This window comes from Indicator indicator, chromosome 16 (genome assembly GCF_027791375.1).
Source record: "Indicator indicator isolate 239-I01 chromosome 16, UM_Iind_1.1, whole genome shotgun sequence".
NCBI lineage: Eukaryota > Metazoa > Chordata > Aves > Piciformes > Indicatoridae > Indicator > Indicator indicator.
Genome location: NC_072025.1, coordinates 23819871 through 23844774, shown reverse-complemented (window position 1 = coordinate 23844774; position 24904 = coordinate 23819871). Strand labels below are relative to the sequence as shown.

At 40.5% G+C, this 24904-nt stretch overlaps 2 protein-coding genes across 2 annotated transcripts in view; both read left to right on the top strand.

The window, feature by feature from the left end:
- The first annotated feature begins 201 nt into the window (after positions 1-201).
- Positions 202-15476, top strand: LINS1 (lines homolog 1). The gene is made up of 6 exons (XM_054388165.1): positions 202-606; positions 700-789; positions 8488-8629; positions 8894-9481; positions 12864-13044; positions 14553-15476. The coding sequence occupies exons 1-6, from the start codon at positions 202-204 to the stop codon at positions 15436-15438; spliced, it is 2292 nt and encodes a 763-aa protein (XP_054244140.1). The 3' UTR covers positions 15439-15476.
- An 812-nt stretch (positions 15477-16288) lies between these two features.
- Positions 16289-24904, top strand: part of CERS3 (ceramide synthase 3) — a 49362-nt gene continuing 40746 nt past the window's right edge. The window contains exon 1 of the mRNA XM_054387983.1: positions 16289-16315. The gene's annotated coding sequence lies outside the window, so the exon portion shown is untranslated. The remainder of the gene's footprint in view (positions 16316-24904) is intronic.

The following is a 24904-nucleotide window of genomic DNA, read 5'->3' as shown; positions in this document are numbered from 1 at the left end:
TGATGTTCTTTTGCATCTTTCTAGTAATCTGTTAAGTCCAGTAACAGCAAATTATTTATTTCTAGGTAACTTAGAAGAGAAACATGTGACAGTGCTTCTGTTTCTCTTGCTGGGTAAAAACAACTTGGAAGCTGCTTTGCAATGACCATGAATAATCATTGAAGATATACGGTGTTTGCTGGAATATTCAACATTCTCATAATGAAGATCCCTCTTCTGCAGCAGATGTATAAGGATGTACTGGTAGGCATTCCACTGGCACAGGAAAGCCATCATTACACCTCTTTACTCAATCTGTGTGTTGACCAGCCACCAGAAAGAGATGAATCATGTAATTGGATGCATCTGCCATCTCCTAATGGTGGTATTGGGAGCCATCAGGACACTGATACGTCAGATGTGGTTGTCCCTACAGCAGATGATATATCAAACAGCTTTGCAAACATGAACTCATTCTGTCAGCGAGAAGTGATGCTGCTTCAGTTAACCTTGCTCAAGACAGTGGTTGCTAGAGCAGAATCCCAGGAAATTGAATTCAGTGTGAGACAGAAGTACTGTGAAATCATAGTCCTTCTTCTGACGGGGACAAAAATTGACTCTAAATTGGTAAGCTTGTATTAGCTTTGAAAGATTTTTTGTATAAGGAGGATACAAAAAGGGAACATGCTTTAGATACTTTTTCTTTCTATACATCTGCAGGTTTGTCTGCTAGGTAGTCATGATCAGCTGTTGTCTCACATGGCTTCAAAATGTTTAGCATCTCTGGTATATTTCCAGCTGAAGAAAGAGGTGGGTATGGCATAACTTCACAGCTTAAAGCAATAACTTGGTCAATATGTGCTTTCAAGTTGTTATGCTTAACTCCAGAGGCAAGTTTCTATAATGCCTATATGTCACAAAAGCAGTCACTATATAAGTACTGCGAACTCAGTACTTTTAAAGAGGCTCTTTTCATGACCAGACCCACAAAACAACATCATCTCTGCTCCTTTTCTCCATCTCTTGCCTGCACATCTGCTAAAGTCCAGCTTTCTGAGAGGCATATCCACAGTCCCCTGATGTGTACAGACTGTTAGTGCCCTCAAAATACTGCACGATTCCTTTGAAGTATCTTTATCTGCAGTATCAGGAAGGGTACATGAGATAATACTGATAGTTCTCCCACTTAAGACCTTTGGGTTGTAAGTGATGTATAGAAAAGAGATGTAATTAATACTCCAAGAGAGTATTTGAAGTATTTTAGCAGAGGTATGAAGCACAGAAAGAAAGATCAGATGCTTAACAGAAGTTTGTAATGGGAGGTGGAATGTCTTTATATATAAAAATCTGCAATTTTCTGAAGCTGTTTCAAGGTAAAATGTGTCTAGATGACAAGAAATATTCTCTTTAAGCTTGCAATATAGGTATTTAAAAAGTGGCCTATAATTATTTTTTCGGTTATGTGATAGCTGTTAGGGGATGCAGTAGATAGAAATAGGTAATAACCTACCAAAAGTTAATCAAATGCTTTGCTGGGTTTTCTTGTTTGAGTATTTCAATTACTTGAGGGTTTTTTTACTTGCTATTTATTTAGTGAAATAAGTATCCTAGTGTGATGGTTTGAAACTGTCTTTTTAATTTTTTCCTTGCAAAGTTCAAAACAGAAAAGTGAAAGATTGTAAATAAGTCACTATTGGGTGTAAGAAAGCAAAATAACGATTGTTCTAAACACTTCCATTGGATAGATAGAAAGGTTTAAGAACTATTACCCAAAACAAAGTGGGCATTCGGCACATTCTGTGTTCGGCAGTGGGGGCAGTTGCTGGGCTGTCTGGCTGCTGTTTCTTCTTCTCTTCTGGCTGAAGATAACACGTACTGACCTTGGCAGCTAAGTTAACAACTTTCTGCTTAACAAACTCTGCTTCTCTGTCCAGGGGAGTCTGGGGGGAAGCTCCTGGGAGAGAGAGAGGCCCCTTTGGGAGGGTCCCCTTGGGGAGAAGCAAAGGGAGATCGGTTGTGCTTTTTCTGTTGATTGTATATATTTGTGAATGTTGTGAATTTTGTATATTTGTACATATTCATTGCATTTCATTGTAGATTTTAGACTCTGCTTGTAAATACAGCTTTTCATTTGCTTCCAGACTGGGCTAGCCTGGTTATTGTTGGTGGGGGGGGAATTTCAGCTCACACCGACACACTTTTTATTTTTTGGCGCTCCAACTCGGGGCTCGATTGCTTCTGATTTATTTCTGCTCAGATTAGGAAGCAAAATGAAGCTGTTTTGGATTCTGAGTCATTCTATTTCATCTATTATCAGTGTGATTGTCAACAGATGGGCCATTTCTTGCATGATAGACAAGATTGTGAGATATGTGGCATATAAGTCATTTCTTTGGGTTAAGAACAAGTTACTGAATGTTGGTGAATTCTGTTGTGGTCTTATTGGGCTTAGAAGCTATGGTAACTCAACTATGGATGCGCTAGAAGACACGTTTGAGTTTGTTACTCCTCTTACAACTACAGAGGGTCTTTGGAACCAGTGGTACCCTAGATATCTTGTGCTTGCCTTAATTTTGTTGCTTCTTGGAATAATCATATGGCTACTGATAGCACTGTGTCAAGAAAGACATAAGGCTACTTGCTCTTCCAACTCTGCTGTGAATGTGAAAACCAAGCCAGTAAATTTGGTGGCCACTGTAAGCAGAAAGCATAAAGGAGCTGCAGGAGGAGATGCAGATGCTGCAGGAGATGGTGCAGATGGAGATGAGGGTCCTTCTACTCAGGGTCCCTCTGTTAAGAAAGATCTTTCTGGTGAGGAAGAGAGGGTTAGCCTTAAAACTCTGGTAGACCTCTTGAGACCCCACATGGATGATGGAGATGTAGGTCAGGATGTAGACCCTGGTAGATTAGCAACTGCTGGCAGAGCCTCTGAACTCAAGGAAATTCAACGGAGGATTACAACAGGATTATGGGGACAGCAACCTCAGGATGATGATGATGAGGATGACATACAGTCAGCTAATGCACCCAGACAGGAAATTAGACATGTGAGGAAGGATTACATCAGAGGAGATAATGAGCCAGTCCTGTCTTGGCTAGCCAGATGTTTTGATATGGGAGCCCCAGCATTGGTGGTAGGTGACAAGTCGGCCTCTCAGTTGGGGATGCTCTCAAAGGATACAGGCATAGACAGGCATCTAGGCAAGTGCATTGGTAAAGTTTCTCTGTGGGCACGCCTCCTACTGGCAGTCTCGCTGAGGTACCCCAGCAGAGATGATTTACCATGGAACCCTAAGCCTTGGACCACAATAGCTGAGGGAATCAAGCGTCTGAGAGAATTTGCTGTGAGGGAAGTAATGTATGGAGATCATAAGACTCTGAATCCTGATGAAATTCCTGTTGGAACAGGCCTTGCCAAAAAGCTCATTAAGCTTGCTCCTCCTAATTATGCTACTATTCTGGCAAGCAGGATTGTGGCAAGAAATTATGGTGGAGTGCCTCCTACTGTTGGCCATTTCACTGACCAAATGAGGCAATTGGAGGATAGTCTCGCACATACTTCTTTGGTTTCAGCCATTGAAACTCTGTCTGGAGAAATAAAGAATTGCATGAAAGAGCTGAAGGAGGAACTTAAAACCTCCATATCCAACTTGATGAAGGGGGATGATTCTGATTCCTCTTCCTCCAGATGGATACAAGTTTCAGCTGTCAGAAACAGATGTGCTCCAAGAAGGCCATTCCAGAATAGGTCAAACCAAAACAGACAGCAGAGGCAATCACGTGGCAGTATCTGGATAACTCTGCGTGATCAGTTTGGTGAGAACATGAACAGATGGGATGGTCAACCAACTTCTGATCTTTTCAAGAGGTTACGGGAGCTGCAGAGGGGCAGATCCCGAGGTAGCAATACCAGGAGGGAAGCTGTCGCTTCCTCAGTTTCCCAGAACAACTCTGATAGCTCCAACAGTGATCCTAATTCTGGTGCTGGACGTTGTGCCAGCTGTACATGTGGAGGTAATCCCCACCATTAGGGGTGCCCTGCCTTCTGCCAGGGGGAGGTAAGGGATAATGGAGATAACAGAATCTATTGGGATGTGTACATCCAGTGGCCTGGCACTTCAAAATTTCAGAAGTACAGGGCCTTGGTTGACACAGGAGCTCAGTGCACCATAATACCATCAAATTATCAAGGGGGAGAATCTATAACTATTTAGGGAGTCACTGGTGGATCTCAAGAGTTGTTTAAGATAGAGGTTGACATAAGTTTAACTGGGAAGCAGTGGAAGAAACATACTATTGTAACAAGTCCTAATGCACCTTGTATTTTGGGAATTGATTTTCTGAGAGAAGGGCGTTTTAAAGACCCTAATGGTTACAAATGGGCTTTTGGAATAGCAACTGTAGAAATTGATGGAGGAAAATTGAAGTTGTCCATTAGACCTGAGCTTTCAGATGAATCTGCAGTTGTGGGACAACATGAGATAGAGGATGTAAAGCTGCCGATTGCTTCTCAAACTGTGCATCACAGACAATACAGAACCAACCGTGACTCTTTGGTGCCCATTCAAAACTTGATTCATCAGTTGGAGAGTCAGAGAGTCATCAGCAAAACTCATTCACTTTTCAACAGTCCAATCTGGCCTGTGAGAAAGCAGAATGGAGAGTGGCCTCTGACAGTTGATTTCCGTGCCTTGAATGAAGTAACTCCACCCATGAGTGCAGCTGTACCAGACATGATGGAACTCCAATATGAGCTGGAATCCAAGCAGGCCAAATGGTATGCTACCATAGACATTGCTAATGCTTTCTTCTCTATTCCCATAGCAGAGGAATGCAGGCCTCAGTTTGCTTTCACCTGGAGAGGCATTCAGTACACATTCAATCGTTTGCCCCAGGGGTGGATTCACAGTTCAACCATCTGCCATGCAGTGGTCCATGATGCTTTAGAGAAAGGTGGAGCTCCAGAACACATTCAGTTCATCGATGACATCATCGTCTGGGGTGAGACTGCTGAAGAAGCCTTCGAGAAAGGTAACAAAATCATTGACAATCTCTTGCAAGCTGGTTTCGCTATCAAGCGAGACAAGGTGAAAGGACCTGCCAGAGAAATCCAGTTTCTGGGAGTACGGTGGCAAGATGGTCGCCGTCACATCCCAATGGATGTGATAAACAGAGTCTCCACCATGGCAAATCCCATCAACAAGAAAGAAACTCTGCGTTTCTTAGGCATAGTGGGATTTTGGAGACTGCACATTCCTGGATACAGTCAGATTGTGAAACCTCTATATGATGTGACTCGAAAAAGAAACAGTTTCCAATGGGGTCCTGAGCAACAAGCAGCCTTTGACCAGATCAAGCGAGAGGTAGTCCAAGCGATGGGTCTGGGACCTGTCCGAGCTGGTCCAGACATTAAGAACATTCTGTACACGGCCGCGAGTGACAATGGTCCAACCTGGTGCTTATGGCAAAGAGCTCCAGGGGAGACACGAGGACGTCCTCTTGGTTTCTGGGGTCGTGGCTACAGAGGCTCAGAGGCAAACTACACTCCAACAGAGAAAGAGATTTTAGCTGCTTATGAAGGAGTGAAAGCTGCTTCTGAAGTGATTGGAACTGAGTCACAACTTCTTCTAGCTCCTAGATTGCCAGTTCTGAATTGGATGTTCAAAGGCAAAGGTTCTTCACCACATCATGCAACAGATGCTACCTGGTCTAAGTGGATGGCTCTGATAACACAGAGAGCTCGAATGGGAAATCTCGAAAGGCCTGGTTTGGTGGAGGTGATCACAAACTGGCCAGAAGGCACAAGCTGTGCAAAACCTCCAGAGGAGAGAGTAACTCGTGCAGAGGAAGCTCCTCCTTACAGTGATCTGTCTGATGATGAAAAGAGATATGCTTTGTTCACAGACGGTTCCTGTCGTCTGGTTGGGAACAAGCGGAGATGGAAATCTGCAGTGTGGAGCCCAACGCGCAGAGTTGCAGAAGCGAGAGATGGAGAAGGAGAATCCAGTCAATTCGCAGAGGTAAAAGCTGTCCAGCTAGCTCTTAACGTAGCTGAACGTGAGAGATGGCCAAAGCTTTATCTCTACACCGACTCGTGGATGGTAGCCAATGCCTTGTGGGGTTGGCTGAAAGACTGGAAGAAGAATGGCTGGCAGAGGAAAGGAAAGCCAATCTGGGCTGCAGATCTGTGGCAAGACATTGCTGCTCGCATTGAGAGAATCCCAGTGAAAGTGAGACACATCGATGCTCACATTCCTAAGAGCAAAGCTACTGAAGAACAACAACACAACCATCAGGCAGATCTAGCTGCAAGAGTTTCCCAGGTGGACACAAACTCTGATCCTGATCCTGATCTTGACTGGAAACACCGAGGTGAGCTGTTCTTAGCTCGGTGGGCCCATGACTCGTCAGGACATCAAGGCAGAGATGCAACCTACCGATGGGCTCGTGACAGATCCATTGACATTTCCATGGATGCTATCACACAAGTCATCCATGACTGTGACATTTGTGCTGCTATTAAGCAGGCAAAGCGGATCAAGCCCTTGTGGTACGGTGACCGATGGTCCAAGTACAAGTATGGTGAAGCCTGGCAGATTGACTACATCACTCTACCTCGTTCTCCATCTGGTAAGCAGTATGTGCTGACTATGGTAGAGGCAAGCACTGGATGGCTGGAAACTTATCCAGTTCCTCATGCAACTGCACGTAACACCATTCTTGGTCTGGAAAGACAAATCCTGTGGAGACATGGAACTCCAGAGAGGATTGAGTCGGACAATGGAACTCATTTCAAGAACAATCTTGTGAAAAACTGGGCCAAAGAGCACGGCATCGAGTGGATATTCCACATTCCCTACTATGCACCAGCTGCAGGGAAGATCGAACGCTACAACGGTTTGCTGAAAACCACTCTCAAAGCCATGGGGGGTGGATCTTTGAAAAACTGGGAGAAACATTTAGCACAAGCAACCTGGTTGGTGAATAGTAGAGGTTCAGTGAATCGAGCTGGACCTGCCCAATCAGATTTGTTGCGAAAGGCGGAAGGTGATAGAGTTCCTGTTATCAGAGAAAAGAATCTGTTAGGCAAAACTGTTTGGGTATTTTCTCCTTCAGGAGAGGCCAAACCTGTCCGAGGGGTGGTTTCTGCTGAAGGTCCTGGTCACACCTATTGGGTGATGCAAGAAAATGGTGAAATTCAGTGTATTCCACAAAGAAATCTAACTTTGGCTGAGAGAGGTTAAATTCAGAGTGTTGTGCAGATACAGCATCGCGCCCAAGAGGAAAGTCCATGAGATCTACGGTGCACGAACCCTGAGAGCCCTGAGTCACCTGAGAGTCCCTGTTCCTTTCTTCGCTCCATCTGCGAGGAAACAAGCTGTTTGCTGTTTTTCCTGTGATTTGACTCTTTTGAATCATCTACATCTGAGATAGGTGAATAAAGATCATAGTCCATTCTGGCTATTGTTGTAGATATTATTTTAAATTAGATAAATGGTAGTAGCAGCCAATGGAATTGTTTAGAAGGGGTGGACTGTGATCGTTTGAAACTGTCTTTTTAATTTTTTCCTTGCAAAGTTCAAAACAGAAAAGTGAAAGTTTGTAAATAAGTCACTATTGGGTGTAAGAAAGCAAAATAACGATTGTTCTAAACACTTCCATTGGATAGATAGAAATGTTTAAGAACTATTACCCAAAACAAAGTAGGCATTCTGCACATTCTGCGTTCGGCAGTGGGGGCAGTTGCTGGGCTGTCTGGCTGCTGTTTCTTCTTCTCTTCTGGCTGAAGATAACACGTACTGACCTTGGCAGCTAAGTTAACAACTTTCTGCTTAACAAACTCTGCTTCTCTGTCCAGGGGAGTCTGGGGGGAAGCTCCTGGGAGAGAGAGAGGCCCCTTTGGGAGGGTCCCCTTGGGGAGAAGCAAAGGGAGATCGGTTGTGCTTTTTCTGTTGATTGTATATATTTGTGAATGTTGTGAATTTTGTATATTTGTACATATTCATTGCATTTCATTGTAGATTTTAGACTCTGCTTGTAAATACAGCTTTTCATTTGCTTCCAGACTGGGCTAGCCTGGTTATTGTTGGTGGGGGGGGAATTTCAGCTCACACCGACACACCTAGCTTCCATTGTGGCATCTCTGAAGGTACATTTTCCTCAGAAATGTGTGTTTAATATTTCTTGCAAAGTGTTCTGTGTCTGGGAATTGTGAATTCAGATATGGTCTGTCTCCAGTGTGATCTGATTTTGGGAAGGTCACATGGCTTCAGGAGTTTCCCTTTCTGGATGACACAGATAACTCTTATAGCATGCATATGTGACTTCACATTTGAAAATCAAGGCCTAGGTACTTAAAAGGCACTGGGCAGATACGGTGTATGTTTTTTATGCCTACATTTGATTCTTTTTAGGTACAATTTTTAACCACTGTATTATGATTTAAATTAATTTGCACAGCAACTGCATAAATGGTGATTGTTTTTTGAATGTGTTTTTTTTTTTTAGAACACATTAAATGTCACCTGGTTTGCCTTCAGCTTGCAGACTCTTTCAGGGTGCGCTGTGAATGCCCAGGCAGCAGGATGTCTCTGGACTCTAGCAGCTGTTATCAACAGTGTGCTGAAAAATGAGGTTTTACTAAAAGCAGGTACAATGGGAGTTTGCTGATGTTATCAATGCAGGAGTGCCCACTAGAGGGGGGAATGTTACTGGTAATCTCCTCTGGAGCAGCTTCTCTGAAGAACACATTTTCTTCCTTACAGAAAGGTGACAAAGTACTATTAAAAATGTAGTGGTTTAAATATGCTTAAAACCTGAAAAATTAAATAGCTATGATCACCTGGTTTCTGCTTATTTGATGATTTGGCTGATTGTGTTACACTCCAACTAACATTCTTTTTTGTTGCTGTAGGTGTTCTGAAGAAGCTGTTGGCTCCTCTTGATGCTGTGCTTGAAGAATTTTATAACTCCATTCTCTTCCATCATTTTGACAGTCACCAATATACTTCTCCTTATTCTGAAGCTGCAAACAGTTTGATCAGTTTTTTAGATCTACTTCAAGCACTTTTGGCTTCCAGAAATGAATTAGAACTGCTCAGATGCCAGAGAGTATTGTTTTTGAAAGTTTCTCATGTCCTGAACATCATTTGCTCATCAGTTCACTATTTAATCAAGAAGAAGTTCATTATGCTTCTTAAAAAATGTGTCCTTTACAAGTCTAGAGAAGATGCAACGAGTGAATCACTGTTCTCACAAACTCCATCACTATATGAGGATACGCTTGCTCTGAGTAATGCTGTTCTGCAGGTTGTGGATTTGTCTTGGCTTAATAGGATCCCACTGAGGGAAAAGGCCAGCTACTTTGGAAGCAGTGATCCTGCTCCTGGAGATGTTCTTCAGGGTGGTTCTGACCAAACTGCTCTCAGAGCCTTAAGTTTGGTTGTGCTTAAAGCACTGGAATTCAAGTTTCAGAACGCTGCTTCAGAAGCTGAAGTCAAAGGTAATAGTCTCTTAGCTTTGTTCATTAAAAACTAAGAATTTTAAAGCTTTCAGATTGTCCTGACAACTGATTAAGACCATGAATGGAATTGAGCTGAATTAGGGGTGGTGGGAGGGAGGAAAGAGAAGACCCAGCCAGAAAACCTGCTGTCACTGTGTCCTGCCTAATTATAGTTGTTTCCTTGCATTCCTTAGCTCTGCAACATGAGGTCCTTGAAACATCTGCATTTGGGATTGAAAACTTTTCCTGTTAGGAACAGATGTTAATATTTAAATAGATGAGCCAGCTTAGGAGCACCAGGCTTTTCTCCAGTTGGAAAAGAGAGCATGCAGCACTGTATTGGTTTAAGCTGACTGGCCCCACTAGGAAAGATGAGTGATGGGGGGAGAGCGCTGGATAATTCTGAGTGGCAGGGTGTGTGTGGAAGAGTATGGGTAAGTGCTTAAGCCAGTGGTCACCTCCAGTGTTTTGGAATTTCACCCCTGAGCAAGAGCAAAAGCCTGATAAGCTGGCAAAATATCTGGAAAGTGGATGTTGTCAGCGCAGGAATTCCCAAGAGATACAGATCACTGCACAAATAATTTAGTAGGGCAAAACCAGCCGTGGTAGGAATGGTAAAAGTAATGAAGCTGTAAAGTAAGAGGAAAGTTGGGGAACTTGGTGGAGTGTAGTGGTTGTGTTCTTCATCCTGGTTTCTATGTCTAGTCCTTGAATTAGTAGGTGTGAGGCATACTTTTCATTACTGCTTACCTGAGTGTGTTTGTTCTCCTGAAGAGATGAATTAGATCATCAGGAGAGCAGATTTTGTGCTGGGGCAATGCCAGGAGGCAAGCAGTGGGATGGCAAGGGAATGCTGTGTAACTTGTGTGCCTGATGGCAGAGGACATCTCACTGTGTCACACTGGGAGCCAGTTTGTAGTCTTCTCCTGCGCTATAGCAAAGTGGTGGGGTGAGGCTTTTTGCCTGAGGGACACTCCTGGAATCCCTTTTTCCTTCTACCTCTGAGAGGCACATGATGTGCATCATCTGATTGCTGTCCCTGGCTATGATTTTTCCTTTCATGTCAAAAATGGAAAGGCAATTCTGAAGGAGTTTCTGGTCAAGTACAAGTGTTCCTTGCTGTCAGCCAACTGATGATATGTCAATCAAGAATAATTTCTGTTTCTTTTGAAACAAGGATGAATTTTACAATGTTTTATGTATATTGAGAGACTTTACTAACAGTTCTACCCTAAATGCTATTTTACTTCTACATTATGTAGGAAGCATAAAATCATTTTTTAATTTATCCGAATGTGCAAAAGAGCTGTAGACCTCTACAAAGCATCTTCTGACACTTCTTCCATTTTTGGGGAAATGTTCTGTTTGTGATGTCAGCTTCATTCTTCGAGGTTTAGTAAGAATTTGTAGAGAATATTTTACTTACGATCCCCTTTTTGAACAAGTGAATTAAAAAAAGTAGGTTAAATTTGTTTTAGACATCTCTGTGAAAATTCTTTCTTAAAATAAAAAGAAATTGAAATCCTCCTTTCTTTTCCAGATTTATGCCACAAAAATAAGTTCTTTAATTAGATTCAAATGCCCCAACCATCAAGAGGAATTTCATGCTGAAAGGAATGGTGCTTCTGCTTTAGTAACATTAAATTAAGTGGTTAAAATAAGCACCAAAATGCTTTAATATGTTAACTTGCCTTCTGGGAAGCTTGTTGATCTTGGGCGGTTTTTTTGTGTTTTTTGATTTTTTTTTTTAAGTGAACATGAATTCCAGGGGCTTAACTTTAATTCATTTCAATCCTGAGAGTAATTTCCAGATAGCTTTGATTTATAGGGAAGGATTTCAGTCTGAACAGTAAAGATTAAAAACAAAGATAATTTGCTGTTTGTGCTACTTGCAAAAAGGAAAAGCAAATCTGAAATGTTGAGGAAAACCACATGATGAGGTGGTAAGTAAAACTGATTCTCAAGTTGCAAGAAATTTTTCAAAAGCAGTAATCATATATATATTTTTATATATAGATTATATATTTATATACATATATATCATACATATATTATTTTTATATAGATATATATTTAAATTATGCAACTGAGCTCTTCGAGCCATAGTACACTTCCATAGTGCCTTTGGTGTAGCTAAAGATGGATGTCACTATATTTTTTTTTTTTTTTTCCTTCTGTTTTCTAAACACTGAGTGTATGCTGTGTTATGTAACTAATACCTTGTGCTTGCTACCTGGGTACATCATTAGTTTTAAAGAAGTAAGTTTCTTGAACTAAGGGAAAGAGTCCATCTGTCATATGAATACAAAGTTATTTTTATGAGTAATCTGCTGCACTAAAAAGGCATCAAATTTAAGGTGCTTTTCCCATCCAAGAATGCAGTGTTTAGACGGAGGGGAATCAAGATTGCCAGGACAGTGTCACGTACATTAGTCCTTCAGCAAGGATTTTAGACCTTGAAATGTTCTTGAAAACAAACATCATCCATGAAGAATTTATTTTATAAGGAATATGGCTATACTACAAGCTCCATACTTTGTTTTGCTGTAGAAATGACAATTCATTCTCATCCATTATACATCACCACAGTTAATTTCTACAGTGAATCACACTGGGGGAGGTTGCTTCAGTCCTATCAAAACATCACAGTCGTGGTGCTATTTCATGTGGAAGAACAACTGAGATGGAATCTCTGCAGAATACTCATTTGTGGCATCTGTGGCAGTGCCTTGACAGCAGTTCACCTTTCTGTAGTGTGTGATGTACCAAGGAAGCCACCTAACTGGGGAGCCAAAGGAGAGTATAAACTCCAGCTGTGCTGGTACAGCCACTTTTTTGTAGGTTTTCTGATCTGTGCAATTTTTTTGAAGGTGTGGCCTTGTTCATTATTGTGCAAATTTAGGTGTGAGGATTCATCCTGTTGTACCCAAAACCTTCTGGGTGACCTGTGATTATTCTTCCTTGAACTCCAAGGAAGTCAAGAATGCTGTTTGATAAATTGTCCTTAACTGTCTTGGGTGGAGAGGGGTTGATAGGTTACTTGTAACTGTTACCATCAGCATCTAATTCTGATCACAAATTCTGGTATTTAAGTAGCCATTCACATTGAATTTGAGGTTAGAAAACTGCTTATGGTTTTCTGCTAGATGTTTCTTGATTTCTTTGGTGCCAAGAAGGAAGAACTAACCTAATCTGTTGCTGAGTTAAATGCTTGAGCTGAGGAATGATAAATGCATTCATGAACTGTTTTGCACTGTTAATTTAAAAAATAAAATGTCTGTTGGTTTAGTTACAAAATTACAGCAAAATTAATGTTGTGTGGTGAGGTTTTATGTTGTTGTTGGTTGGTTGGTTTTGGTTGTTTTGTTTTTTTTTTCTTCAGGAAATGTTCAGAGTTCCATGTCCCAGCTGTTGATGTTCTGGAGGAGTCATTTGAAGTCTTCCCTGCAGTCTCACCCAGTTGTACATCAGTGCGAATGGCTCTCCTTGATTTTCATAGAGCAAGATGACGACATGTGGGAAGCTGCTAAAGCTTTATTACTCATTTATTTAAAATTTGATAGGTTAGTGTACCTTTTAGTTGACAGAACTATGAAGAATTGCAATTTAATGAAGTCATTGTGATGCACATAACATTTCCATTGATTACTTGGGTATAAAGCAAAAAATACTTTTAATTATTAAAAAAACAAACCTCAGGACAATGTAATAATTATGGTGTAAGAGCAGTTAACTCTGCTGATAAATTAAGTGGGGGTTTTTTGATTGAAATGAGGGAGTTGTGTAATAGTTTCCTATTAAGTACTTAATTATTCTGAATTAGAGGATGTGAAGACTTCACAATCTAAAATAGTGGTTAAAAGGCAAGCTAAAAGCAAGACTTTTCTTTCAACACTGGGAGCTTGACAAGAATGCAGTATTATAATTAAACCCTGTAACAGTGCGAGAGCTGAAATCCCCCTACCACACCAACAATGACCAGGCTAGCTCAGTCTGGAAGCAAATGAAAGCTGTATTTACAAGTAAAACTACAATCTATGATGAAATGCAATGAATATGTACAAATAAACACTATTCACAACATTTACAAATATGTACAATCAACACAAAAGTACAACCAAGCCCCCTTTTCTTCCCCCAAGGGGCCTCCCCCCCAGCCAGAAGGACTCCCCCTAGATCCCCTTGGCAGAAGGCAGAGTCAAGAAGCAGAGAGGCTGTTAGACTTATCTTGTCAAGGTCAGCATGTTATCTTCAGCCAGAAAGAAGAAGCAGGCAGACAGACGCCAAGCAAACTGAGACTGCCCAACTCCCCAACCTTGTTTTGAGTATTCTTAAATATTTCTGTCTCTCCAATGGAAGTGTTTAGAATAATCATTATTTTGCTTTCTTACATCCAATAGTGATTTATTTACATTCTTTCACTTTCTCTGGTCAAACTTGGTGAAGAAAAATTAAAAAGACAGTCTTAAAACCATCACAAATTCCAAGAATTCAGGGACTTCTGGCAAAGTAGTCCTCTGAGGACTGTAATTCTCACTAGTTGATAAAAACTTCTATTGCTAAGAACTGCAATGTATTCTTCATTAAATTGTCCTGGACTTTTGCTGTTTTGTTTCAATTACCACATAAGATATTATCCTAGTTTATGAAATTTTCCTCAGGCTTCAAATGTTGCTACTGCAAGTAGTATCTTAGATACAGTTCTTCTTAGGCACCTAAGACATGAGTAGACTGTTCTTTTTCAGTGTGCTTAGTGTCCTGAAAGTTAATCTTTGTTGAGGTTTACAAAAATATTAAAATAACAATTTATGTATTTTAAGTGACTTTGTTTATTCCAGAATGTTTCCAAAGGAGGAGTGCAGTTTAAGGAGTGAGTTAAAGTGCTTTGGCTTCCTAACCTGTCCAGTCTTCTAGCCTCACCTGCCTTCATTCTTTGTCATTCTAATACAAAAACTTCTTTTTTGGTTTTCACTTTTTGACAAAATGAAAGAGCAGGAGCAGCATGTCCTGAGCATACCTGGCTTTAACAAGTCTGTGAACTTCCACTGAATTGAATCCATTTACTTTTCAGGTTACGGAGTGATGCTGCTGACAGCTTAAGCCAAAAAAACGAGGGAACCTGGAACTTCCTTACCCATGCAAGTGGATTTAATCCTCACTGCATCTTCTTATTTTTTCTAGAAAAAATTGCATTTGATTCCACAGTACTTCTAGATTTTTTGATTTCCTCAGAAACTTGCTTTCTGGAGTACTTGGTGAGGTACTTAAAGCTTGTTAAAAAAGACTGGCATCAGTTTGTAGAGGCCTGTAGCCATTTTGATACCAAGCATCACACTTTTCAATCAGTTTCTTCTTCCATCAAGACACCTTATGAAGAAAAGCAAAGCTGTATGACTGATGAGAGTTTGCAAAATGCTTGTTGTGAACCAGAAACACAAACTCTAAGATCTTTGACTGCTTCTCACAGTTGCTTAGTGTTTACAACAGAGCAAGGTGATAATGAAGTTGCAGAGTCTAACTCATTGATATACAGTGATAGTACATCTCTGCTGGGTTCTCTTCAAAGCCTTGTTGATTATGACAGCTCAGAAGATTCAGAATTAGAATCAGATGGGAAAGAGTGTTTGGTAAACACAAAGCAGGTGCCTTCAAATAATGAAGACGAGAGGGGGGAAACTGGTTGCAACTACACAGATGATAAACAGAATACACTCAGGTCTGAAGTGTTGCCTTTGAAACAAAAGGAATCTAATACCTCATCCTGTTGGACTTGTGTGTTGTCTTCAGATAACATTCCCCTGAGAATAATGCTTTACCAATCAACAAAATGTCTGGAAGAACTGCAAAAAGCTATTTCTAGGTTGCAGAGAAGAAATCTTTTCCCATACAATCCATCTGCATTGATAAAACTCTTGAGCCATGTTGAGAAGATCAATAAGAATGTGAATCCACAATGAGCCAAAGAAGTGCTGCAGGAATTTTTTTTTTTAACTTGTACATTTCCATGAGATTAATGACTTCTAAAGCTTGTGCCTCTTGGACCTGTTGGTGTATTTAACCTGAAACAGGATAAACATGCTTTTGGTTGACATCTTAAAAATCTGCAGTTGCATTCAGTGAGATGATCCATGACCTCAGGGTTCTAGGCTTATTCATGGTATGTATATCAGGGTACAGTATATATGGAGTAACTGTTAGATATTTGAACTTTGATAACAAATGACTAATGTGAAAGCATATCAACAGGATGTGATACTTAAAAGTATTAGCAGTTATACCTAACATATGAAGCCATTGCCAGACTGGTAGTGGTTTATGGACTACAGCGCAGTGTTAACGCAACACCTGACTGCTTAGAGGTTGAGCTAAATAAAGTGTTTCAGCTGGGGACAGTTTCAGTCTTTATACTGTGTGTACTGCATAAGAACTTGCTCTAAGTGGGCATTCAGAAATGCCACCACAGTCACAATAATCCATGCCACACTTAGGTTGCCCAAAGTGCTCAACTGATGTCTGGGTTGATTTGGGGGGGGTCTTTATTGGGTTTGGTTTTTGTTTGCTGGTTTTGTTTGTTTGTGATGATGGTGGGGTTTTGTTGTTTTGTTTAGCTTTTACTGTTTACCTGATGTAATTAGCAGTGTTATAATTTCACTGAGAATTTATTTTTGGTTTTCTTAATATTATATGATATATTCCCTTGATTAAAAGGAAAGGTCTGACTAATGTATATATTGCCTATTTATAGAACAATTTCATGGAGCATTGCATCTAAAATCAAGCTTAGGCAATGCAGAAATGAAACTCCAGCAGAATTCTTCCCATCCATTATTTTAAGTAAGTATAGACTATATAACTAGAATTTGTCTGAAGTGCAGTGAGATGGATGTTGGATTTAAACTCCTGTACTTAACACTTTTTATTAGATCTAATTTGAATAACCTGAAAAGCAAGTGTCACTTTGCCCTGGGGAGAGTTAGTTCAGAACAGGATTCAAACCAGTGTGTGCACTTAGCAGGAAGCCACCTAATGTTGGTATGCTTAAGGTGCAGCTTGTAATGATCCTGCATGGGTTAGGCTGTGAGGAGGTACTGATCACAGGGACTGCTATGAAAGTCTCAGAACTGTAAGAAGCAGTTTTTAGGATCATCTCTTGAAGGTAAGTCCTCTCATCTGATTGAAAACCAAGCAAATTCTGTCTCCCTTTTAAATAGCTCTTTGGTGTTAAATTAAAATAGATACTGAGCTGAGACGAAGAGTCTCTGGAGCAGGTGACTCTGACTCCAAAGTCTCTGTGGCCATCTTCTACATTAGTCCTGGTCTTAGAACTGGCAAATCAGAACAATTGGGAAGGGGAGAAAAGAAGATGAAGTTTATGGGATAATTTAGCTGGAAATTACAGTGCTCTCCAGAGGCACTTGAGCAGTGTGAATTCTCAGGCAGGGCAGTTTGAGCCTCAGTCTTACCCTTTCAAGATGACAGCAGGAATCACTTGGCAGTTACATGGGGAAAAAGTGCTCCCCTGCACTGGCATATAGGAGATTAGAATATTCTGTGTGTTCTCTCTGCTTTGGTGCCTTCCTGAGGGAACTTCTGTGCATAGGAGTGGGTGAGAATGTCAATAAATGGAAAGTTTCCATTCATGCCTATAATTACTTCAGTTAAAACCTAAACCATTGTTTTCCAGGGCAGAAGAATGCCCTCTTTATGGTTTGAAGTTGATTATGCTCTAGATGCTGAGTTGCATTTCTCTGTCAGGACTAAAATGCCTCTGGGCATGTTATAGAATCATAGAATGGTTTGGGTTGGTAGGGACCTCCAGAAGTCATCTAGTCCAACCCCCCTGCAGTCATCAGGGACATCCTCCACTAGATCAGGTTGCTCAGAGCCTTGTTGAGCCTGACCTTGAGTATCTCCAAGGATGGAGCCTCAAACTACCTCCCTGGGCAACCTGTTCCAGTGTTCCACCACCGTCATGGTGCAGAACTTGTTCCTAACATCCAATTTAAATCTGCTCTTCTCTCTCATTTCAAACCATTGCCCCTTGTCCTCTCACTACAGGCCTTTGGAAACAGTCCCTCTGCAGCGTTCTTGTAGGCCCCCTTCAGGTACTGGAAGGCTGCTATTAGGTCTCCCCAGAGCTTTCTCCATGCTGAACAACCCCAGCTCCCTCAGCCTGTCCTCATAGCAGAGATGCTCCAGCCCTTTGATCATTTTCTTGGCCCTCCTCTTGACCCACTCCATCAGGTTCATGTCCTTCTTGTGTTGAGGGCACCAGAGCTGAACACAAGACCTCCAGGTGAAGTCTTACCAAAGCAAAATGGCAAAACCAGCTCTCAATCTACTGGCCACACTTCTGAGCCCCCTCTCTCCTTCCACCATCCGGGTCCCACTGCTTCATGCCAGGACATGGGGATGCTGCTTGCAGCTGAACCCTAGCTGTTCAACTCAAGACAACTTGGGAACTTTTCAGTTCAAACTAGGGAAGTGCCTTTGGCAAGGCAGTTGAGCAAGAGTTTCTCAAGATCACAATTTTAAGTGTAGGTAGGTACTTTTATTTCAGTGAAATCCTTTCCACTATCATCTTTTCTAATCTACCCTTTGCTAGATTTTTAACAACCCCATTGTTATCACTGAGTATAGCATTATTCAGCATTTCTTGGTCTATGCTTTGTCAGTTGGATGTATCTAAATTGTAACAGCATTTCTCATACCCTGATAAGATAGGGTGGGAAGGGTAGAATGGGGAGATAATTTGGGGATTTTGAATGCTAGTCTTATTAGTGATTACTACAACTACAGAACCTATTACAAAATAAAGGCATAGGCATCTCAGAACAGCCTGTAGTATTCAGCAAGGAACATAGGAGCCACAACTTTTGATCTTTGAATACAACAAATCCAACTGCAGTCCAACCATATCTAGTTCTTGCAGGCATGAGGCTGATTGTGTGCCCAGGTGGTTATTAGTTGTGATCATTCCCACGTTTCACTTCTCAGCCATTGTTTTAATTCCCAGGTTTTAGGGGTAGAAATGGGTAAATGTGGTTTGTATCTGGCAGTTGGACACCTTCGTATGTTGGTAGTTCACCATTAATGAACTGTGGGACCTGAGATGGAGTAAAACTGTCATGACTCAACTTTTTTTATCATATACAGTGTGTGTGGGCAGTGGGGGCGGTTAGTAGTTCTATGGTTACATTCAACAAGTCTAGCACAAAGAAAACACTTTGCAAAAGAATTTGCATTTTAATCCATTGGTGAATGTGCAAGGTGGGATGGTTGGGGTTGCTTTGTTGTTTGGTTTTGGTTTTTAAGGATTTTTGGCTTGAATCTTTACTATCAGAAATTTGTAGGCAGAGCTGTTATGTCACTGAGCAGAGCAAATGAACTCAGCTACAGAACCTCTTACCAATATTAAATGAGATTGTAGGAAGTGAGTCAGTTACTGCTAGGAGGTTGATACACCTTACCTTTGGGTATTGATAGCTACATCTTTTCTTGTATTATTCCAAAGCAAGACACAGAACAAATTGGGTAGAAGAAACTGTCTAGAGACAGTTTTCTGAGAATTTACCCTGAAGTGTCTACAGTCTCCATTTATGTCTGTGTGATTGTTTTGAGGAGTCAGCATCAACAGAATAAATTATACTTTCATGAGGTAAGCAGTTAGCACTAAAGGATGTGCTTTTTAAAAAGAATATATTTGGACCTGAGTATTTGTAGAGCTTGATTGCAATTACAGCTGAATCCAGGTGGTTCCCTACTTGTGATTCTTCAAATGGGATTTCCTCCAATATATTTATCGCTGCTTTCCATTCTAGTTTTAAGACTTGTAATGTGAGTTTTCGTCCTGTAATACAAGAATGGAAAACAACCTTGAGAGTTTCTATGCTTCTACTTTTGTAGCTTCTACTTTACTCTTGTAAAGCTGGGAATAAGGTGCCTTGTCTTTTTATTTTTTCCCCCTGATATCCTGACTGCAGGATAGGCATTGTTTGTACTTTTTCCAGAGGCAGTCTGGGATGGAGCCTGAAGTTAGCATCAAGTATCACAGACTTTGTCAGTAGGAGTCATTACTTCTATGTATTTTCCCTTAAAGAGTTGTCCAAATGAATCTGTAAATCCTTGTTGTATTTTGTATGACTCTTTCAGGCTACCTGGTTCACTCTGAAATCTTGTTAGAAGCCAGTTTGTGTCAGCATGGATGAGAGGCAGTCTTTTACTATTCCTTAACAGTAGGCATGGACCTGGACTCAGCTGAGAAACATCTCAGGAATTTAAGCTTTTCCAAGTCATTGTCTTTTTAAATGCTGTGCCAGTAAGTTTATTGCTGATAACTGTCAGACACTTGTTAATAGACAGGCTGGCTTGCTGCTGGTTTACATATAGCAAGCAAGGAAGGAATACAACAATGTATTTTATGTTAAAAAGTTTACGTGGTAAATTAAAACACCCTTAGTTATTTCTGGTTCCTTCTTACCTGTGCTGCAAAACATTAATTTTAAACATTTCACAATTTTTTAAAATTCCCCCTGAAATCAAAGTAGCACACACAAGCTCAGGGTGCTGGCTGCAGGCTGCCCTACAAGGTGGTAGAGAAGGTTTGTTTGTGTGTGCATCCCTGAAACCCTGTCAAGAGTTCTAGCTGCTGATGGTAGCTGTCCAAGAATCTGCTGCATCTCATTCTAGTGCTGGAGAGTTGAAACCTGAAATCTTCCAAATGTCTGTAGCTAGGTTGAAAGAAGGAATAGATACATAAAAAACAAGGGATAAGATTGTGAACCTTATTTTGCAAGACAGCATGTACTGATTAAGGAAAAAAAATTTGTTGTTAAGTGACAAAATCCGGTGTATCTGTTTCTGCATTCACAGTGTTGAGTCTTTGCTTGCTGGCTTTATCTTAAAAGTGTGATCATCTGGAGTTTGTCAGCTCACAGAATCACTTTGTTACTACAGACCTTTTATAGCTGTTTCGTGTATGTGGCAAATGTAAAACTCAAACTATTTTATTTTACTTATTTATCTCCACAAGGGAGAATCTCCTACTTGATCATCTTCAACAGAATATTGGTCCCTCTAAAGGAGTGCTTCTTCCCTAAGATAAATATTGACCAGTATGATGTCAGCATTTGCTGTAATCTTCAATTAGTTGCTGATGCAGAGAAGGGAATTGCTGGCTGTGAAGCATCACAGGGATTGCAGATGGATGTAGATTGATGCTCTGAGTCTTCCAGTAATGTAATCAAACAACATTTGCAGCGTTGTCCTGTGTGCAAGTGTTACACGTCCTGGTGGTTTATTTTCATATGATTGTCCAAGCAGTGCTTCCAGCTCCAAGGATCAACAGGATATCTTTTAATCCTGTGTTATTGGAACTGTTGAAAGTTAATTTTAAAAACTCTCTGATTGAATTGGTTAGACTAATTATTAAATCTCTAGCGTTGAAGCCAGAAGGTTTTGTGTACTGGTCTCCTGCATCATCCCCCTGTGCTCAGCACTGATGAGGCCACACCTTGAGTATTGTGTTCAGTTATTTGAGTGCATTAGCAGTGTTGTATTTGGAAGGAAAGATTTGTGAGTAGCACATGTGTTTTAGCACACTGCTTACTATAACTGAGCAACCACAGTTACTCTTTTTCAAATGTATTAGAACACGCTTAGTGGAAGTGTGGATATGCAGCTGTATTTTAATTGCTCTGGTGTGGCTGGTTGTTAGGTGAATTTGACAAGCACTGACCAGTTGACGTGAAGTGAAGGAAAAAAAAAATTAATTCATAATCTTCTCACCAAGGATGATTTAAAGACAAAACATACTCAGATTGTGCATGAAGAATGCTGACTAAACTGCAGCCAGATTCATTCTTCAGTAGATCCACACACATCTCTGTGCCTCTACATATGAGAGCATTCTTAACTGCTGTCCTGAAGGCTTATTGATACTGTGTTCTATAGGTAAATGAAAGGCAGCCAAGAGTTTATAACGACTTGAAAGAGATAACATAATTGTGGTATTTCTATCACTCAATTGCTACATGTGTGAGAAAAATTGGTTAGAAAGCAGTCTCCAGGTAATGGAAAGGTCTTTTTCTGCATCCCTTTTCCTAAGGCTTATTTGAAGCCTATTAATAGTCCTGTTCCCTGCATTTTAGTGGAGTGAGGTGGTTGGGTCAGCAGTAGAGTGTTAGTGTTCCTTCACTTCTCTCCACTGTTTTTATCTGTCCAGTGTTACTACTGACATCCCCTTTTTATCCAGTTGTCATTTTCCTTCATGTTATTGCTTCTCAGAGTATTGAGTTTTATAATTCTTATTTAAATTTCCAGGAACTAAGTTCTGAAACAATTTTAAAAGACATAAACATTCTGAAGATTTCAGCCTGTGTATTGAAATTGCGTGTTCCTGATGCAGTCCTGCAAACGCATTCACATACAAGTGTTTATTACCTTAACGACCTTGATGTTTGCTTTGTTCAAAATCAGGTGTCTAGTCTCCAATTATGACAGATGGCATGATTAATTAATTACAAATTACCCTCTCCTGTACAGATTACCCTCTGTACTTAAAAACCTGTACAGGTTATGAATCAGGGCATACTTCTTAGTAGGAAAGTCCTGAGGAGAAAGCTTTCTGAGCTTTCATCCGTTTGATGTAGGGCAAGGTTGGTGTATTAGGAGAAGATAGGAATTCAGGTGAAGAGGAGTTTAGCTTTTAAACTACCGATTGCAAGATTGAGTTACGATACTAATGTCCTTGAACATGTGACTTGGAGTGATTAATTTTCAGTTATTTGTTGATTTTTAAGGAGCAGAAAGTGTAGGAATATCAAGGATTGTAACCCTAATCTTGAAGGAATGCCAGACTGAAACCAGACAGGTTTCACTAGAAGTGAAAAGAGAATTCACAATCCAAATAACAATAATAATTATTACTATCATATTAAATTGATTCTCATTTTGTGTATACATATGTCTGCCATTGAGATAATCAGTTAACAAGAATCATAGAATGAATCATAGACTGGCTTAGGGACCTTAGTCTACTCCATCCAACCTCCCTGCCATGGGCAGGGACACCTCTCAACTAGACTCAGCTGCTCATCCAGCCTGACCTTGAACACCCCCACAGAGGAGACATCCACAACCTCCCTGAGCAGCCTGTTCCAGAGCCCCACCAGCCTCCTACTGAAGAACTTCTTCCTAAGATCCAGTTTAAACCTACTCTCTCTCAGCTGTAGATTGGATCTTAGGTACTAAGATTAGTACTTAGGTACTAATAGGCAATACATTTAGAATTTAGAGATCTTCTGTTGGCTCCCAGAGGAATCTTATTTTTTTTCTATACAGCAAAACAAAAGAAATCCTTCAGTTTTGGTGGGGTTGGGTTTGTTTTGCCTTTATTTTCTTCCCTCAGCAGGTACCATCATACACAACAGCTCTGATTCTAGAAGGCTATTATTCTCACGAGATTTACCAGAGGGTTTTCTCTACTGAGAAAGCTAACTAATACTATAATCCTTCTCATGTAACTGCTCAGAAGCTCAGATGAAAGCTCACATCCAGTGTGTGAATTCACTTTAATTATTATATGTATTTGACTGGAAAATGGACAGAAGTGAATTTTGTGTATTTTTATTATTCTAATACTTTTTTTCACAGTAAACTTACACGTGATTGCCAGTGATATGTGAAATAGTTGAGTCAAATACACACTTCATTATCTAGTTAAATTTCATTGTTGCGTGATTAAGTGTTGTGCTGCAAGTAAAGATTAGTAACACTTAGGATATTTTTCTTTTTCCTTGGTGAGACATACAGAGTTACTTGGTTTTCTTTTTTGCATCATTCAAATTTAAGATCCCTGAAGGATAAGCACTGGGAAAGTGCAGCAGTAATTTGAGAGGTCAGTGGGCAGTTTTAATCAAGAGAGTATTATTTACCTCGCTACTTACCACGCAGTATCTGTAATCTTGTAATAGTTCTACATAGACAATGGGTGCTACCTTAGAAATGCTCCTCCAAAAGTGTGTAAAACTACTTTTTCCCATTTTGTTTAGCAGCCCCACATTTGTTCCACTCAAACATAGCTTTTGCAATTCAGTGTAAGAGTGAAGAAATCATGGATTCAGGCATAAGAGGTGTTTTTGCCAATTACTTACTGCATTACTGGCAGAGTGTTAGCCAAGGGATCCATGAATCAGCTTGCTGTAGGCTTTCCTGATTGGCAGAGTGCTCCTAAACCTTCTGCTTAATTCATACTGGTGGCTCAGATGTGGGAAAGTAGGGAACTAATTTAAAGCAACAGCAAAGCCATAACAATACCTCTCTGAAATAATTCATCTTTAATATTTTTCTGGTGCATCAGCTTATTGAATACCGCTCCTGGTTGTATAAGAGGATTGAAGACTTATGATAGCTGCAAAATAGAACTCCTGAAAAAGAAAGGGGAAAAAATAAAATTAAACAAGTCATATGGACAAACCCACACTTTTCTCTGGAGGGGAAAAAAATGAACAGGATCCAAATGTTGCCTGGGTCATAGCTTTTATTGCAGCCTTACAGGTGATGATGAAAGTTTCGATACACTTAGAAGGAGTTGTGGAAATTAAGGTGGGAAAAGAGCCTCTCCTGTGCTATTTACATAAGCACCATCTATGATTTAGGAAGTCTGTGAGCCCCAAACTACTGCAGGCTGGAGGTATCATCAGTTACTATTTGTGTTCATTCTGTTCTTGTACTCCTCTGTAGCCATCTGCTAGTAGCTTCCTTCAGGGACAGTATGCTGGGTGAGGTGAAACTTGTGTCTAACCCTGACATGTCTGTTCCTATTTCATGGGTTCTGTTTGCTGACTGCAAGCAGGAAGAAAGAGCTAGTAAAAGGTTCTTTGCTCCTGGCTCATCAGTGAGGTTCTTCCTTTCAAACAGCATTAAGGTGTTCTGCCCACCAGGATGTTAATGAATGCTAACACTTCTGAAGGCTGTTACTTATTATTTGAAAACTGGGGAAAGCTGCTGAGGAGTGAGTGTCAATTCCTCAGTCAGGGAATTAAGGAGTTAAAAAAAATAAAAAGGAAATTGAAAAATCATATAAGGTTAAGTAAACTGTACATTGTATGGTATCTCTGACCAAATACACATTCAGTCTGTTTCTGCTTAAGACATTTTAAAAATCCCACTTTGTATCTTCTGAGGAACTGGTGTAATGCTTTCTGTAAAACCTTTGTTTGATTGAGGCTGGTCAATAAGAGCAGAACTCTCTCTAGCTTTATTTGCAACCCCATACTTCATCTAATAGTGCATCTAAAAGTGTCAGTATGAAGTGATGCCTTTGGCCTTTCCTTTGCGGTGCAGTCGAGCGGCACAGCATCCTCTGCTTTGTGTTCAGAGCAGCATAGGTGAGAGCAAATCTCATCCTGCCACCCAGTGCCA

Excerpts from the sequence above, each read along its gene's own strand:
- LINS1 (XM_054388165.1), top strand. The coding sequence starts at position 202 with ATGAAGATCCCTCTTCTGCAGCAGATGTATAAGGATGTACTGGTAGGC. Across the intron at positions 607-699 it reads CAAAAATTGACTCTAAATTG|GTTTGTCTGCTAGGTAGTCA; the intron begins GTAAGCTTGTAT and ends ATACATCTGCAG. Across the intron at positions 790-8,487 it reads ATTTCCAGCTGAAGAAAGAG|AACACATTAAATGTCACCTG; the intron begins GTGGGTATGGCA and ends TTTTTTTTTTAG.